Raw genomic sequence first — 18,423 nt, 5'->3', positions numbered from 1 at the left:
TAAGATGATGGTGAGATACGGACATTGAGAAACATGAAAGTGAAAACAATTAATAAAATATTGAATTAATATGTAATGGAATGCATTAAGAAATGCAATTAAGGAGAAATTAAATCAAGAAGCCAAAAAATTAAGAAGACATGCATTAATAACTATAAAAAACACGAATTTTGGCCAAATTACGAAAACAAGCAATTATCTAATTAATAAAACATGGAATTAGGACAGAGTAATAATCTTACATACAACACATAAAGAAAGCACCGCACCTGCAGTTGTGTCATCAGAGATAAAAAACGCGAATTTCGGACCGATTACGAAGACTATTAAGACAATGAATAAATGACAATAATAACGAAGACATGCAATTGTCTTATTAATTAAGCATGCAATTAAGACAGATAAATAATATAACATACAACACATAAAGAAAGCACCGCACCTGCAGTTGTGTCATCAGAGATAAAAAAAAAACACGAATTTCGGCCCAATAACGAAAACAAGCAATTGTCTAATTCTCCAATTAATAAAGCATGCAATTAAAAAGACAGACAAATAATATCACATTTAAAACATAAAGCAAGCCCCGCACCTGCATTAACGTCATCAGAGGTAAAAAAAAACGCGAAAAAATTTCGGACCAATCACGAAGACTATTAAGACAATGAATAATAGACTGTGCAATTAATTAATGCAATGATTAATGCATGCAATTAAGACAGATAATTAAATTACATTTAATACGTAAAGGAAGCAGCGCACCAGCATTAACGTCATCAGAGGACCAGGCGATGGTGACGCCCCCGAGCTCAGAGTCAGAGAAGCGCAAGAGGAACGTGGCGGGGGGCGACGCGCTCAGCAGCTCCTCGGCCTGACGCCGCCCTACGAACCCCAGGATGCTGCCGTCTACCCACAACTGACGCAGGTGTTCCCGTGTCACCTGCGCAACACCGGGGTGATAGTTGTGGGTGATATTTAGTACTACTTCGCGGCGTAGTCGTGGGCAATACTTAGAAGGTACTACTTCGCGACATAGTCGTGGGTACTATACTTCGCGACATAGTCGTGGGTACTACTTAGTAGGTACTATTTCGCGGCATAGTCGTGGGTACTACTTAGTAGGTACAACATCGCGGCATAGTCGTGGGTAGTATTTAGAACTACTGTGCGGCAATGACGTGAGTAATACTTAGTAATACATTCCGGCAGGTCATGGGTACTACTTAGTACTACTTCGTGGTAGGTGCTAGTCTAGTAAATAATACTACATTACGAACAGTTCGTATTAAAAACTATATGATATTTTTGAACGCTGGCGCCGATTCCTTTAGACATCATTTTGCGAAGTTCAAACGAGATGGCGCTATAGTACTGCAATTGATGGCACAAATACATTATGGAATAAAGCGAAAATATTATACAAAACATAAGAATTAACGAAGAATAGTAAAATTTCACTCTTTCACTCTAATAATATGTTCACGCATGCAATGAATTCAATAGAACCTTATTTCAAAGTTTTTTAGAAATATTGAGACCCAATAAGAGGTTCAATTTCAAATGAATATCAGAAATAATGAATATGTTAGTGGATAACGACTCATTTATATTACTGAATAGTGACTCATTTACCCATTTCAGTGGATAATGACTCAGTTAATTTCAGAGGATAATGAGTGATACAAGTCAGGAGCTGACCTTCATGACCTGAAAGAACCACTCCCAGAAGGTGAAGCTTCTCTCCAGCAGCGGCTCCTTGCAGAACTGCGACCATGACAAATACTGGCTGGAGTAGTCGGAGCACATGGAGTTTGTCCTTAGTGAGAACAAGGCAGGGTAATACATTATAGTTCGTACTTAGTGAGAACAAGGCAGGGTAATACATTATAGTTCGTACTTAGTGAGAACAAGGCAGGGTAATACATTATAGTTCGTACTTAGTGAGAACAAGGCAGGGTAATACATTATAGTTCGTACTTAGTGAGAACAAGGCAGGGTAATACATTATAGTTCGTTCTTAGTGAGAACAAGGCAGGGTAATACATTATACTTCGTTCTTAGTGAGAACAAGGCAGGGTAATATATAATAGTTCGTCCTTAGTAAAAAGAAGGGAGGTTGCTTCATGAAATATTTCGAATAAATATATATTGTCAAAGAAATTCAAAGGTTTTCGCATGAGTGATGAAAACCTATTATTTTTTGCCAATACATTTCTTTAGATTGAAGATAAATATTTAAAGTAGATTGAAACAATCTAGACTTCTAAACGAAAAAATAAACAGGCGAGATTTAAGCGAGTTTATCTACCCTCGAAGCAGCTAATCAGCAATCTGGTGATAGCTTTAATTTCTATCTGTTGAAGCTTCTTCGTATTTCTATTTTTCTCTCTATCTCAATTACAATACAAAATCAGCCATCGAAATTCATAGCCGCCTTCCATCGATTTTTAATCTTAGTGACTCACTTCAATAATAGAGAAGTAAATGTTGTCTGTAAATGTAAATATAAAAAAATCTAACCGCAATAATTTCTGCCAACAACGTGGCGCTACGATGGAACAGGAAGCGCGTGTCTGGTCTCAAAACGGGGATGAAAGAGCGTGATATTTGGCACAGAAACCTCTGCCCGCAAACAGCGAAAGAGACGAAAAATTTTCCAACGAAAATCTCTTCGCGCAAAAGGAGAAAGGGACGAAAAAATTGGTCAACTAAAATCACTACACGAAAAAAGCAAAAGAAAAGAAAAAATACCGAACCAAAATATCCGTGCGTTAAAATAAAGACTTGGAAAACAAAGGCAGCGTCTCACCTGAGGGCTTTGGACGCAAGGAAGTTGATGTTATCAGGCGTGAGGCCGCGACCTGTTGCATGCTTGAATTTGGTGTCTAACATGTCAGCCACCGCCGGCCACGGTACCTGGTATAAAATATAGTAATATTATTATCATAATACTGTCAGCACTGAAGAATAGGCCAAGCTTGACATGCCGCTGATTCTTGTAATTTTCGTGACTTGTTTACAGGAGATCTAAAAACTGGTCTTCTAACCAGATCTTTTCATAACTGACGTTGCATTGTATAGCTACTGGACTTTAGTTATGTTCATGGTGTGATAGGCATTTCAGGTCTGGACATATGTATAAGTAAGTCTGCATATCTTTGTCTAGTATGTTCTTGAACGCCTTTATACTTGGAGTGTCAGCGATGCTGGTATACTAGTGTTAACCTCAACACGTTGACTCCAATTGCTTCATCTTGTATGCTTCATCTTCCAATTTCTTGGTCTTCATCAAACAGGGTTGCCAGACGGTCATTTTTTTCGGACAAATTCCGTGATTTACTTTTTCTCAATTGCGTTGGCCAGCTAAAATTTATAATATGGGTACTTCCTAATTGAATTTTCAATACTGCAAAAAGAAAATAAATGGAATTTATTTTCATTGCGGAACATACAAATAAACTAGTATATATTGAGTTATCGGCCTTTTTTGGCCTCTGATTTGGCCGATTTTAGGCAACCTGAATTATGACCACTACGTCCTGGAGAAATACATTTCGTTGTTGTTGTTTATTGTTTCGTGGTACGTATATGTACCACTTCGGAGTCAACGTGTTAAAACAATAAACAACGTTAACCTTAGCAATAAAAATACTTCATTCATTAGTAAGCTACATGAATTGAAAGAATATGAACTGAGAAGAGCAGTTCGGACAAAAAAAAAATGTTTTATAAACATCTTGGTAGTTCGCTATGCACAACGAAATGTAAAAAACATAATATACAAGCTCGCAAACATAAGGTCATGTAGCAAATTCCAACTTTTTTTGAAAGTCCATAATTAAATTAGAAAGAAGCCGGTAACTTGTGACAGTTTGATAAGGGAGATCCGGGACATGGAAGGCGTTAAGGACGCACCTTATCAGGGACATGGAAGGCGTTAAGGACGCACCTCAGCATCAGTCAGCATCAGTCAGCATCAGCTAGTCAGCATCAGTCAGCATCAGTCAGCATCAGTCAGCATCAGTCAGCATCAGCTAGTCAGCATCAGTCAGCATCAGTCAGCATCAGCTAGTCAGCATCAGTCAGCATCAGCTAGTCAGCATCAGTCAGCATCAGTCAGCGTCAGTCAGCATAATGACTAGAAAAGCACAAAAAACACACTCCACTAATCGTCTTTACTCTACTAAAGTAATTAAGCATCTAGTAAATCAAACGCAACTAGCAATGTTTTTGAGATTCGCACCTTGCTCAGGATGTGGGCAATAAAATGTGTCACTTTTAGGACAACGACCCAGTCATTATTTGAGTGTGCTGTCGAATGCCTCATCTCCATTGTGAACGAGGAACATCGTTCACTAATTTATTCAATGTGCATTTTCTTGTGACGAAATTATTCTATTACGTCTGGCAAAGCCGCGCCAGTGACATGCGAGTCAGACCTATAGCAGTTGGAACTGTCTAGTACTAGGTCAGGTCTGAGCGCCTGTGCGTCAGGTAGTCAGTCGTGTCCCGCCAGTCCTACAGTGAGGTTCATACCTGAACCCGCTCAGCTCTGTTAACTCTGCATTCTGTGCTTTAGCGCTAGAGTCGTGGCTGTGCCGTGAGGACTTAGTCTAACCTGCTTTCGTTCGCCTACGTGAAGTAATTTAACCTTAACTACGTGCATTAATGCTGTGCAATAGTGAATTGAACCAATTTGAACGTCTCTTAGAATAGTTATTTTAGTCGGAATTTATGCTTTCTCTTTACCATGTTTTACTGATTTTAAAGAAAGTGATTCAATAAACTATTTTAAAGTGTGCTTTGTCGTGATTATATACCACAGCCTTTGAACCGGCTTTAACTGACGATGACTAGGAGAGTTGAACGGCATTATAGGTTAGATGAATGAGCACAGTTGCCTGAAATTTATTCATATTGTCCTGGCCTATGAGCGGTGAGCATTCGATCCTGAGAGTGAATTACAAGCCTGACGTTCAGATGGAATTATAGTAGCTCTGGCCGGTGACACCATTATTGAACAAAAATATAACTCAGTACTACTCACTGCAGTGAGTGACAGATAGCGCACTTTCTCGTCGACGAAAACGTGAAGTCACGGACAGACGGACGGACATGACGAGCACAATAGCGCCTTTTTTTCCATAAATGATAAAATGCGCTAAAAAGAGATAAAGAATGCACCTGGAAGCCGAGTTCGCCGCCGCCCACACTGAAGGTGGACTGGAACAGCAGCGCGAACTTCTCGTCCATGACAGACTCCGTTCCTTTCTTCTCGGCGCGCTTGATCTTCCGCAGCTGCAGGTTGCGGAAGTTTACCGAGAGCTGCCGAGTGCTCTGAGGTAAACAACGGGCACATGTGTTAAATATTGCAGTTTATATACTGGTACCATCAGAGTCTAGCTATGTATATGATATAATACAATATAGAATAATATAACATAATATGATATAATATAATATGATATAAAATAATATAATACAATGTGATATAATATAATAAAGATACAAATAATGATTGAAAATCGTTATCATCTACTAAACAAGTAGCAATAACTGTTCTAGATACCGTAGTAGCAGTAATTTTTCACAAATTTATTATATATTAAATTATTATTTATTTTATATTAAATTTTCGTTTTCGTAGTAGGTAATTATATTTGATAATAATAATGGATGAGTTACCTGTACATATTCCATAGTGCCTGTGTTATTGAGTATCTCGCCGCTCTGGTGGCGCTTAGCTTCGTTCTTGAGTAAACTGTTGGCCTGCGCCTCGCTTACGATAGACACCGTCACCTGCGGGTCAGGTCACAAGAGGTTAGGCCATAAGAGATCAGCAGGTCACACGAGGTCAGGCCATAAGAGGTCAGCAGGTCACACGAGGTCAGGAAGTCACAAGAGGTCAGCGGGTCACACGAGGTCAGGCCAGGTCACGAGAGGTCAGCAGGTCACAAGAGGTTAGGCCATAAGAGGTCAGCAGGTCACACGAGGTCAGGAAGTCACAAGAGGTCAGCGGGTCACACGAGGTCAGGCCAGGTCACGAGAGGTCAGCAGGTCACAAGAGGTTAGGCCATAAGAGGTCAGCAGGTCACACGAGGTCAGGAAGTCACAAGAGGTCAGCGGGTCACACGAGGTCAGGCCAGGTCACGAGAGGTCAGCAGGTCACAAGAGGTCAGCAGGTCACACGAGGTCAGGAGATCACAAGAGGTCAGCGGGTCACACGAGGTCAGGAGGTCACAAGAGGTCAGCAGGTCACAAGAGGTCAGGAGGTCACAAGAGTTCAGCAGGTCACAAGAGGTCAGGAGGTCACAAGAGGCCAGGAGGTCACAAGAGGTCAGGAGGACACAAGAGGTCAGGAGGACACAAGAGGTCAGCAGGTCACACGAGGTCAGCAGGTCACAAGAGATCACAAGGTCACAAGAGGTCAGGAGGTCACAAGAGACCAGGAGGTCACAAGAGGTCAGGAGGTCACAAGAGATCACGAGGTCACAAGAGGTCAGCAGGTCACACGAGGTCAGCAGGTCACAAGAGATCACAAGGTCACAAGAGATCAGGAGGTCACAAGAGACCAGGAGGTCACAAGAGGTCAGGAGGTCACAAGAGANACATGTACTTAGGCCGCTACATGTACTTAGGCCGCTACATGTACTTAGGCCGCTACATATACTTAGGCCGCTGCATGTACTTAGGCCGCTACATGTACTTAGGCCGCTACATGTACTTAGACCGCTACATGTAACTCGGCGGGTTTTGATAGTACGGCATCTGACAAAAACGATCTCATTCTACGAGTTGCTTGCATCGAAAACGAAAATTTGGTATAAAGGGAGAATCATTGTTAATCCCATCACATATGACGTGGTAATTAGGCCGTCACGTCAGCACGTCACCACGTCACTACACACCTGGGGCGGTGTCATGTGCACGTTGAGTTTGCCGCCCACCAGCAGGCGGACGGTGGCCGTGAAGCGCGTGTTGGTCTTCATCACTTGGGGCGGCTCCTTCTCGATGATGAACGTGCTGGTCAACACCATAAAATAATTGATAAATAATTTTGCGGTGAAGTACGTATATTGAATGACTAAGTGAGACCAAATTAATTACAGAAAGATAATCCCTAAGTAAATTATTCCCGAAGATAATCCCTTAGATAATCCTTAAGTAAAAGTTATTATTTTATCAAAATTTTGTTATACTAAAGTTCATTATTAAAGTGTTACAGCCCGACGAAAAAGGTTAGTCCCACCACTTTAAAACATCATAACACATCAAGTTTTGCGAGTTTTATTGTGCAAATGGTGGCAAACGAACCGTCTTGGTCTCAGTAATCAAAATACAATAGACTGTAGTGAAAATGTAATTAGTAACGGAGAAAATGAAAAACACTTGTTTTTGCACCGACGCAAAAGGTTAGCCCCACTTTGTACACTTTGCCATTTTAGGCAAACAAAACATACGTCAGCTGCAAAACTAAAGGTTATTTACCGATATGCTCCCCGTTGGCTTTGTAGACATCCAAGCACCGCTTTTTCATGCCCTGAGACAATCTACGGAGGTAGTTGGGGTCCAGATTGGACCAGGCGGCTTGAATTGCCAACTCGAGTTCTTCCTTCGTGTCATAACCCGGATTTTGGCACGCTTGAAGAAGGTCTTGGTCGTGCGCGCTGTATGGATTGAGGCATTATCTTGTTGGAAGATGGCGCCGCAGCGCATGTGGTGGCGGATGACGGGAAGTAGATGGTCCTCGAGCGTTTGGACATAGTCGTCCGCGCACTGGTTGCCTTCGAGGAAGACAAGCTCGCTCGTCCCGTTTGCATGAAAGGCCCCCCGCACCATTACACTGCCCCCGCCATTTTGGCGGCAAAAAGCTGCCTTTGGATCATTCCTGCGGCTATGCCAGTAGTACTTCAGACCATCTAGGCCATCCAAATTCCATTTCTTCTCATCATAGAAGATGGTTTTGGCCCAGGTGTCATCACTAGTACTTGCATACTTTGTGCCCCAGGCGACCCTGGCATGCTTGTGAGCATCGGTCAATTGGAGGGCCTTGTTCATCTTCACGTATTGGAAGATGCCGGGGGACGCGAGGGTGCGAGAGACGGTGGACTTGGAGACATTGAGCTCCAACTTTTGGACTAGTTTGGGCGCGCTCAAGTCGCCGGGCGTCGCAACTCGGAAGAGGCGACGCGTGTCACGGGCCGACATCTTCTTGGGGCGGCCTTTGGTGTGCCGCTTTCCGTAGTTCACGGGGTCCTTGAGATAGTTGGAGATGGCTTTGCGGCTACACCACACTTGTGCCTCCATTTGACGCAGGCTAGGACCTGTCTCTTATACACATCTAGATGTGTATAAGAGACAGNGGTGACGAGAGAAGACAGTTGTCTGGTGATGGTCTGGTCTAGTACAGACCTGGTGACGAGAGAAGACAGTTGTCTGGTGATGGTCTGGTCTAGTACAGACCTGGTGACGAGAGAAGACAGTTGTCTGGTGATGGTCTGGTCTAGTACAGACCTGGTGACGAGAGAAGACAGTTGTCTGGTGATGGTCTGGTCTAGTACAGACCTGGTGACGAGAGAAGACAGTTGTCTGGTGATGGTCTGGTCTAGTACAGACCTGGTGACGAGAGAAGACAGTTGTCTGGTGATGGTCTGGTCTAGTACAGACCTGGTGACGAGAGAAGACAGTTGTCTGGTGATGGTCTGGTCTAGTACAGACCTGGTGACGAGAGAAGACAGTTGTCTGGTGATGGTCTGGTCTAGTACAGACCTGGTGACGAGAGAAGACAGTTGTCTGGTGATGGTCTGGTCTAGTACAGACCTGGTGACGAGAGAAGACAGTTGTCTGGTGATGGTCTGGTTCAGTGCAGGCAACATGTCGACGCCCCCGGGCGGCTGTAGGGGCAGTTTGCTGCACTGGCGCTCGCACTCCTTCACCTGGTGGCGGTTCTGCCAGATGATGTCGGCCAGCTGCTCGCACCTGGTCACATACAGGGTATAAATTATCTATTATTTTTACTATTACTAATGGCTTCTTAACGTATGGATGAAGAATATATTTAAGCTGCTCGCACCTGATCACATACACGCCATTAATAATCTGTTAATTCTTCCTATTAATAATGGTATTTTAACGTATCGTTGTAGAAAATATTTAAGCTGTTTGCATCTGGCTACATACACGGTATAAGTTATCTATTATTTTTACTATTTTTAATGGTATCTCAACGTATCTATGTAGAAAATATCGACGAGAACGATGATGTAAATAATAAGAACATTGATATAAAGCATATACTTAATTAATTCTAATTAATTGAGATAATTAATAAATAATATAAGAATAAGTGTTATAATTAATAAATAAATATCTCACTACGCACGGAGCCGGCAACTTTTTCCATATAAATCGTTTAACGCCTAGGCCTACCCTAGTTGCTATAGAATAGAAGTGTCGGCACTGAAGAAATAGACCCATGGCCTGTTGCCGATTCTTGAATTTTTCGTGACTTTATTCGCAAGGGATCCGGCCTTTGGAACCCAATCTTTCCATAGCTGACGATTGATTGAGATAGCTGCTGGACTTATTGCCTGGTCCGTAATTTACTAGGCATTTCAAGCCTGAACATATGCTCCTGCATAGCTTCGTCTAGTCTGTTCTTGAAGATGTTCATACGCGGAGCGTCAACGATGCTATCAGGGAGGCTGTTCCACATGTCGGTGACTCGAAGCGAGTAAAAGTTTAGAGTGCACTGTTCAATATTTCTATACTCGGCCTAAAGTTATTCTGGGTTTGCTCGGCCACCCAAACGCAATCAGCTTTTAGCTAAAATCTTATTTCTGACTTCATAATGACGGGAGAGCATGACAGGCTTTACTTCTAGCCCAGCCATAGCAGCTAACCACATTAGCAGCTAATTTACTGTGCACCTCCAGCGGCGCCTGTTGCAGACTCAGGCCAGCATCTAAATTTTGTTAGCGGCACCACTCGCGAAGACTGCTACTCACATCACTCCTCCACCACTCACCATTCCTGTATACGGTTGAGTTTGCCCTCATTGAAGGGCCTTCCGTTGCCCGCCATCTGCTGCTCCCTCTTCCAGGCCACTCACAACTCCTCTACCACTCACCACTCCTGGACCACTCACCACTCACCACTCCTCCATTTACTCACCACACTCCTCTACCACTCACCACTCCTGTATACGGTTGAGTTTGGCCTCATTAAAGGGCCTGCCGTTGCCCGCCATCTGCTGCTCCCTCTTCCAGGCCGTGAGCTCCTGGTCCAGCACGCGGTGCTGCGCAGCGATGATCTTGTCCAGCGTCTGCTGCAGCTTCTCCACCAGCGCCAGCCTCCGCTGCACCATGCCTGACACCTGCCCGGGGGGTGTGGGGTGAGTGGTGATGAGTGGGGGGCCACTCACTCCCGCACAACCTGGATCAAGAAGGTCCAGTCAACTAACCTGCTGCAGAGAAATCCAACTAAATTTTGGTCGCTCCTACGCTCCCTCTCCGGCAAGTCAACCAGACAAGCCCCTAACCAACCCATTTCCTTCAATAATTCCCATGTCACCGCAGACCATATCATAGCCTCGTCCTACTGCCGCCGATTTACGCTGGTTCCCCACCACCAACGTGACCTCTCCTGCAGGTCCACCTACAGAGGCATCAAGCGCTGCAATCCTCTCTCCGACACACCCCCCGCGTTCACTCCGGATCAAACAAGACAGGCAGTTTGGAGCTCGGGTACCTCCACTGCCACTGGCCCGGACTCCCTCACCATCCTCCACCTCCGTCACCTGGGTCCCAGAGGCGTCCAGTACCTCACTGAACTTTTCAACCTGTCCCTTGCCAAGGCCGACATCCCTGCCATCTGGAAGTCAGCCACAATCATTGCCATTCCAAAGCCGGGCAAACCTCCGTCCATAAGCTCCTCATACCGACCCATTTCCCTCCTGTGCCCGTCTGTAAAGGTGTTGAAAAGTCTGCTCCTCCCCTCCCCCAATGGCGCGCCGTCACTGGTGAACGCTCGGCACGGTTCCGCTCCCTCTACTCCACAACATCTGCCCTACTTCCTCTAACCCAGGTCGTAGCTACAAGTTTCAACCAGCCTCACCCACTAACCAGGACAAAAGCGATGGCCATTGACTTCAGCAAGGCTTTCGACACCGTGCCCCATGCTCAGCTCATCTCTCACATCGCCTCCACTCCCCTCCACGCCAATATCACCCGCTGGCTGATCTGCTACATCAGAGGCAGGACAGCCAGGTGTTCCTACAACAGCTGCATCTCCTCCCCACGCCCGGTCCTCGCTGGTATTTAACAAGGCTCCGTCATCTCGCCCGTCCTTTTCAACTCCTATGTGTCAGACTTCCCCCAGTCCGCTCCTCTAATCACCTCCTATGCGGACGACTTCACTGCCGCTGCGGGGGCCGTGCAGATCGCCGACGCGTCTGCAGTCCTCTCCTCCCACTCCTCCGATGTGGCGGCATGGGCTCGTCGTCTATCCTAAAATCCCACACTACCCTTTTCACCTCCGACACCCATCAATCACAAACAGACCCTCATGCCAGCTGGGAGGGGTCTGACCTTCCACTCTGTCGGACCTCGGGGTCACTTTTGATCCCATTTCACCTTCTCGTGTCACATCGCTCCAATATGTCAGAGCGCCTGCCCGCGCCTCCACATCCTCAAATCTCTTGCCGGAACCAGCTGGGGTCAGCGGAAGGAAACCCTCTTGGTGACTTTCAAGGCCCTCATTAAGTCTCTCATCACCTACGCTGCGCCAGCGTGGTTCCCTAACGCCTCTCTTTGGGCAATCTCTAAGCTGCAAACTATTCAGAACTCAGCCCTCCGCATAGCCACGGGATCTTTTCTAATGGCCTCCGCTTCCCACCTGCACAGCGAAGCTGAGGTCCTACTTAGGGCCGAACACCTCTCTCCCCTCTGCTCACTGTACCTTGCCAGCGCCCAACGACCACACCAGCCCAGCTATCCTATCGTCACCCAGACATCGGGGCCCCGTCCCATGAAACATACGCTTCAGACCCGCTTCCTCCCTCCGGTCTCTCACCTGCTAGAAGGGGGTCCCTCTCCCGACTCCTACTCCGTCGGCACCCTACACAGCTCCGCTGTCTCATCCTACCTGGCCTCAGCAGCTCCCAACAAGGCGCTGCTGACCCCTGCCCCCACTGTCTCATCCGGCGAGCTATCCCTTCCCAGGGCCGCCAGAAGCGCCCTTTCCCAGCTCCGCTCTGGCTACTCACCGAGCAGACCTCTACTCACCTCTGGCTCCAATCCTCCGGCTTTCCCAGCTCAACTCATACCTTGCCCGCATCGGAGCAGCCAATAGCCCTCTCTGCCCTGAGTGCGGCACTATGGACCACACCACCCATCACCTCTTCAGCTGCCCATCGCACCCCACCTCGCTGATTCCACTTGACCTCTGGTCTAACCCTGGACCGACTGTAGCCTTCCTCTCTCCGCTCCCATCCTTCTCCGACATGGCGACATCCTTGGAGTGGAACCTTCGCTCCCCCCCCTCCTCCCCCGAAGCCGCCGCCTCTGCGGGGGCGCCGCCGAGCAGCGGTCCAGGGCAACTAACAACAACAAGGGTAATAAGCTGCATCATTGCACCATGGAACTTACCTCCTGTTCGCCCATATGTTTCTTCTGACCACGCAATGACAAACGGTCCATGACCCACGAGTATCAATATGGACAATGTCCCCCTTAATTTTCTGCGTGTTCTCCTACCTTGACACTGAGCTCCTGCTCGCCCATCTGCTTCTTCTTCTCCATGGAGATGATCATCTCCTGGAGCTGCGGCGTGATGGGCTGGGCGGTGAGGTGCGACAGCTGCGCGTTCGTTTTGGTGCAGTCGTGGTAGCTGATGAAGAAACTCTCCTGCTCCTGCTCCAGGAACCTGCAACCAGCATAATTAATGCTCCAGCAACCTGCAACCAGCATAATTAATACTCCAGGAACCTGCAACCAGCATAATTAATGCTCCAGCAACCTGCATCATCATAATTAATGCTCCAGGAACCTGCAACCATAATTTTTATAGGTGATAATAAGTGAAAATTATCACTCATAATTGTTACTGATAATTACCGCTCCGAGTGTAGCGACTATTCGGCCGAAGTCAATGCGGTCCCTAAATTTTGATGGGGTAAGCGGGACCCGAATTTATAGTTGGCATCATTAGCACCTGGGGCCGTACTTTCAAATCTCGCTAAGTGAACGTAAGTACTACGCTCTATTTTTTTGACCATGATTGGTGGATTTTGCTTGAGAGGCCGTCAATGATTGGCTGATGAACTTACGATCACTTAACGTTTTTTGAAAGTATAGGCCCTGACCATCACCTGAGATCGTTAGCAGAGTCAGCGGTGCGCTCAGCGAGAGCGGCCAGCTGGTCCATTATGTCCGCCGTGACCATCTCACCACCACCACCGCCACCGCCGCCCAGGTGGTGGTGACCGCCAGGTGGACACCCGACGTCACCGCCGCCAACCCTAGCGCCCGCCATCATCTGCAGCGGAGCAGGATTATAAGCACATTTCCCGACAAATTTTCAATTTTTTTATACATCTACTCAAACAAGGGAGCTGCAGGTAAACACATTAGTTTAAATACAGTATATTACGTTATCATTACGTTTTTCAAATTCAAGGTAGGTAATATGAAAATAAATCGTGATGTGATGTCAATATAAGTCAAAACTTCACATCACGATTTCTTATACAAGTAGAAATAAAATAATGTTGCAGGGTACCGTATTTTACAACGTGGCTTTTCAGACCTCAGCTCAGGCTATTAAACATACGAAGATTTTTGCTGTTCTCATAACTGCGGCTGAATAATGAGACTTATATCGACAAGCTGAACTTCATTCTCATGTTTTTTACCTTCAACCGACACAATTAAAGTCCATTTTTTCATCATCGAAAACCACGAAATTTAGAGCGGCATTAATTTGGTAAAACGAATTCGAAAAAACGCTTAAAACGCATTCGGAAAAAACGCTCAAAGCACGGTCGGTAAAACGCTTGGTATTATACAGAGTAAGAAACAAGGATATCGACTATACCAAACTGCAATCTTTTCGCACAGCCAGGCAGCGTTTCAGGGTATCCGGGAATTTTCTGCACTATAGTTAATGACACTAAAGTCGCCACAGCACCAATGTCGCCAGCCGTTAATTGAAACAATTTTTCTGCAAACAAAATTGAACCACCACTATCTAGCGATATCGAAACTGCTTCGTAGTCATTAGATAGTAATCGAACGCTAAAAATGAGAATCATTAAATATCCGACTAGGGCACAAAGTTCTAAGAGTAATTAAATATCCGACTAGGGCACAAAGTTCTAAGAGTAATTAAATATCCGACTGGGGCACAAAGTTCTAAGAGTATACTAGGGCACAAAGTTCTAAGAGTAATTAAATATCCGACTAGGGCACAAAGTTCTCAGAGTAATTAAATACCCGACTAGGGCACAAAGTTCTAAGAGTAATTAAATACCCGACTAGGGCACAAAGTTCTCAGAGTAATTAAATACCCGACTAGGGCACACATTTCTAAGAGTAATTAAATACCCGACTAGGGCACACATTTCTAAGAGTAATTAAATACCCAACTAGGGCACAAAGTTCTAAGAGCAAGACAGTGCTCGCTAGAACGCACAGCACTCCACAAGACAAAGAAGACGTACGAGCCTCGCAAGCAAGCAGAGGAGACCGGATGAACAGACATTCTCGTAGCTGATAACGCGTTACAGTTTCATGTGAAAATTCGACAGTCTTATCACATTCACAGAAATAAGTGAGACTTTTTCCAAATGGCTTTGGATGTTTTTCATTTGTGTGCGTCTTCATGACCCAGTTTGAAGCGGTAACAGAGATACGTCAGCTCTCTGCTAGTGCTCATGGTTGGAAAGTGTGTCAAAATTTGAACAATATGAACCATTAATATCTGCGTGGGATATAAGACGCGCTTTCGAGAGAAAAATTTTATACCAGATTCTATATATCATCCCTCGGAATGTCGTTAATCTTCCAAAAAATTTTTTTTGGACGAAGTAATTTGGATTTGAATGTTCATAGCATTTCATTTTGGTTCTTAACTAGTTCATTTTCCGACGATATTAATTCGCATTTATTTCATTTATCAAAGTCATGTCATACAAAAAAATACTCTAGGCCCCAAATTCTATATTCTAAATAACTGAAATAATTCAAGCTTTCTCCATTTGATTATTATGCAATTAACGGAGAAAAACTATATTTCTATTTGATCCGCAGCCAGTAAGGCGAATAAACTAATTAATTAGTCTCACCTTCAGATTATAACCAAGCTATCCAGTAGTCAAAATATCAACTGATCATAGAAGCTTCAAGGCATCAATATATTTCAAAAGTTACGTGAATGTTCACTAAAGAATCTGAAAATATTTCGAACGAATAACATGAAAAAAAATTCATGTTTCATTTAGTTATTAAAAATAAAAATAAAATCTCAAAGTGCACACTGAGAAAAAATGATGATCCTTCGTCCAAATACAGATACACTTTCCGGCCCTTTGTGGTTCATCTCATTAAAAGAGGGAATCAGAGCTACGAGCAGAATGTATGTCACTATTTGCACAATTTGATCCGTTCACTTTTATGAGAGCGCCAAGACAACAGCAGAAGGCGCCGAGAACGGAAGCCTGCATGCATCACTGTAACGTCACGTTAGCAGCTTGAACTGAACACGTTTTATGTCAACATTAACATAATAAACAAACTACAGTGTTCAACAATATTAGCTTAATTTACAGATATTTAATTTAACTGCGAAGCTATAACTACATTTCGTTAACGCTTTTGTGAGCTTAGCGGTATAGGTAAGCGCGGTATTTTTACATAAATATATCGCTAATTACATGTCTTTCACTGCTTACTTTCGTAAACTTGTACAATACTTCTTTTTTGTAACAAAACAAGGCCGAGAATTTTAAGGATCGAACACACGTGCAATCAATATATAAAGCCGAATTTCCACAATTAAGGTCAGTAATAACTAACTAGTTTTGCACGATTCACTAGCTGTATAATCTTTCTGATGATTTCGAGAAATATTTACAAATAATACTAAATAATATTATTATTTTATTGCAATACTCACGCTTTCGTGCTGCTGCACGAGCGACAGCTCTGTGTTGAAGCAGCTCCTGAGCGCTGACACCAGCAGCAGGGGGCTCTGTTGATACCGACTCTGCGGACGCACAGAAATAACACAATTATTATTATTATTACCTTGAGTTAATATGGAAATAGTGAAGTAAAAATACCAGTAACGACGAGAGCATTAATGCCTTGGACCAGACCATCAGTGATCACAGACAAAAAAAGTGCATGTGATGGTTTTCTCTGAAGTTAATGACTGGTTCTTCTGAGTCCAACAACATAGTTCAAATTCATAATGCGAATAAATGATCTAGGAAAATTCTAGGGGTGATAAACATCAATATAAAGAAAAGAAGAAGCAAAGAGTAAGCGGTGTTTGGACCAAGCATTATAGGTTCTCTGTGGAGAACAGCATCTGGAATACAAAATCCTTGCCGCATTTTCCGCAGACTTCCTGACCATTATAGGAGCAACCATTTGGTTGTGATATTTTAGTTAATGAATTAAAAATTTTATTAATTGAACAATTTTATCAATATATTAATATATTAATTTTATCAATCTCAGTAAATTTAACAATATTAGCAAATAACTCAGAAACTTAATAGCAATAAACAATTCAAAGCAAACTTTTGAAATACCGTTACTTCTTACAGTGGTGACCGCAACAGTAAGTCGGTCTCGATTTATCTCAGTAATTTAACAATGGTATTAACTAAGTAACTGCTTAATAGTCATAAGTAACATAACAACAGTATTAAAATAACTCATTAAGATAACAATATGCCTAATGAACTGACAGCAAACTGCTGAGATGCCTCTTCTAGCCGGGAGCGCAGCAGGAAGTCAGTCTCAGTGTGCAGTTTAGCCTCTATCTCCCGCATGAGCTCCAGCAGCAGGCCACCCGCGAACTCGCTGTGTGACGGGTTCTCCACGTCCATCTCGTGCCTGCAACATAACTGTATTGTATTAGAATAAGTGTTATAGATTTAGATGTAATTAATAGAGGGTTACAACGTACGTGCGTTTATATGTAAATGACGATTAGATGATTATTGGGGTTAGGAATACCTATACCTATATATCTAGGTATGATAGGTTTATAATGCCTATACATATACCTAGGTACAATAGGTATATAATACCTATACATATATATCTACAAGCTGTGAGGAATACTACACGTCCATCTCGTGTCTGCATCGTAATAACATGAATTCATAGCTAATGTTATATATTTAGATTTAATTTCTGCACGGTTACAACGTGTTTTATAGTGAATGTTAATTTTTTAGATGATAATTAGCTGAGTAGGCGGCTCGTCCTTCTCTTCTTTTCCTTTCCGTCCTTCCCGTGTACGTCTTAATTCACGTCCTTCCCATGCATTGGTACACCGAAATAACAGGTATTTATAGGTTGTAAATATTTTTAGCGAAACTTTTGTTAGCTTAGTTTTAATAGTCTATTTTTTTATGCGCTCCTATGATTTACATACTTGTTTATCCGACCTTTAGAGTGTGAAGATAGCGACAACGTATCTATAGTTTCATGTTAGCTCAGTTCGTAGCCCGCGTCAAAACTGCCCACAATATTTCGGTGCGTTGATTTATGCCTTCATATAACTTGTTTATAGTTCTGATGATTATTTGTTATATTCGAATATTATAAGCATACAATGAAGTTTATAGGGTTAATATATTTGTCTGTTCTTACAGATACAATCTTTTAATCCAATAAAAGGAAAATTGTTGTTGAAACCGTGCCATGTTACCCTAAAAAACGCGGACTTATACGTCAAACCAAAACCCAACAAAACGAAAAGCGTTTTACATAGGTAAGCATGAATATTTAGAATGTTTACTAATTACTAAATTAGGAACTGTATCAAATAGTAATTTATTGCCAGTATTTATATCTTTTTATTGCCAGGACAAAACTGGTCGGGTTCAAGTTGACTAATATACTTAAGATAAGCGAGGTGAAATAGAAGAGCGTGAGAGGTATTCAAGTTCAGAGACAAATAGAAATATTACACAACAGAAAAGCTTTCTAAAACTTTTGTAGACAATTTTACTCAAGGTATGAACGCTATTTCTTTAGACACTGTTGATTTTATAAAACTCCCTTCCTTATTGAAACAATTAGAATAGCATATTTATGATGGTTGAGGAGACTCGGTGTACGGAAAATTGCTATCTCCAGTTCAGGGCTGAAAATGGAGGCTTCCATTCAGGAAAAAAATTGAAAT

General features: G+C 43.4%; 1 protein-coding gene across 1 annotated transcript in view; it reads right to left on the bottom strand.

The window, feature by feature from the left end:
- Positions 1–18,423, bottom strand: part of LOC108674474 (signal transducer and activator of transcription 5B) — a 37,792-nt gene that overhangs the window by 5,128 nt on the left and 14,241 nt on the right. The window contains exons 2-15 of the mRNA XM_047884361.1: positions 16,976–17,123; positions 16,174–16,263; positions 13,370–13,536; positions 12,756–12,924; positions 10,194–10,375; positions 8,821–8,979; positions 6,909–7,023; positions 5,686–5,799; positions 5,185–5,337; positions 4,619–4,632; positions 3,916–3,949; positions 2,810–2,916; positions 1,699–1,816; positions 763–940 (exon numbers count right to left, since the gene is read on the bottom strand). Coding sequence (XP_047740317.1) covers positions 763–940; positions 1,699–1,816; positions 2,810–2,916; positions 3,916–3,949; positions 4,619–4,632; positions 5,185–5,337; positions 5,686–5,799; positions 6,909–7,023; positions 8,821–8,979; positions 10,194–10,375; positions 12,756–12,924; positions 13,370–13,536; positions 16,174–16,263; positions 16,976–17,123 — 1,748 coding nt within the window. The remainder of the gene's footprint in view (positions 1–762; positions 941–1,698; positions 1,817–2,809; positions 2,917–3,915; positions 3,950–4,618; positions 4,633–5,184; positions 5,338–5,685; positions 5,800–6,908; positions 7,024–8,820; positions 8,980–10,193; positions 10,376–12,755; positions 12,925–13,369; positions 13,537–16,173; positions 16,264–16,975; positions 17,124–18,423) is intronic.

This window comes from Hyalella azteca, unplaced genomic scaffold (assembly GCF_000764305.2).
Source record: "Hyalella azteca isolate HAZT.00-mixed unplaced genomic scaffold, Hazt_2.0.2 contig15311, whole genome shotgun sequence".
Lineage (NCBI taxonomy): Eukaryota > Metazoa > Arthropoda > Malacostraca > Amphipoda > Hyalellidae > Hyalella > Hyalella azteca.
The sequence above is the reverse complement of the archived record's forward strand: the minus strand, read 5'-3'. Positions and strand labels throughout refer to the sequence as shown.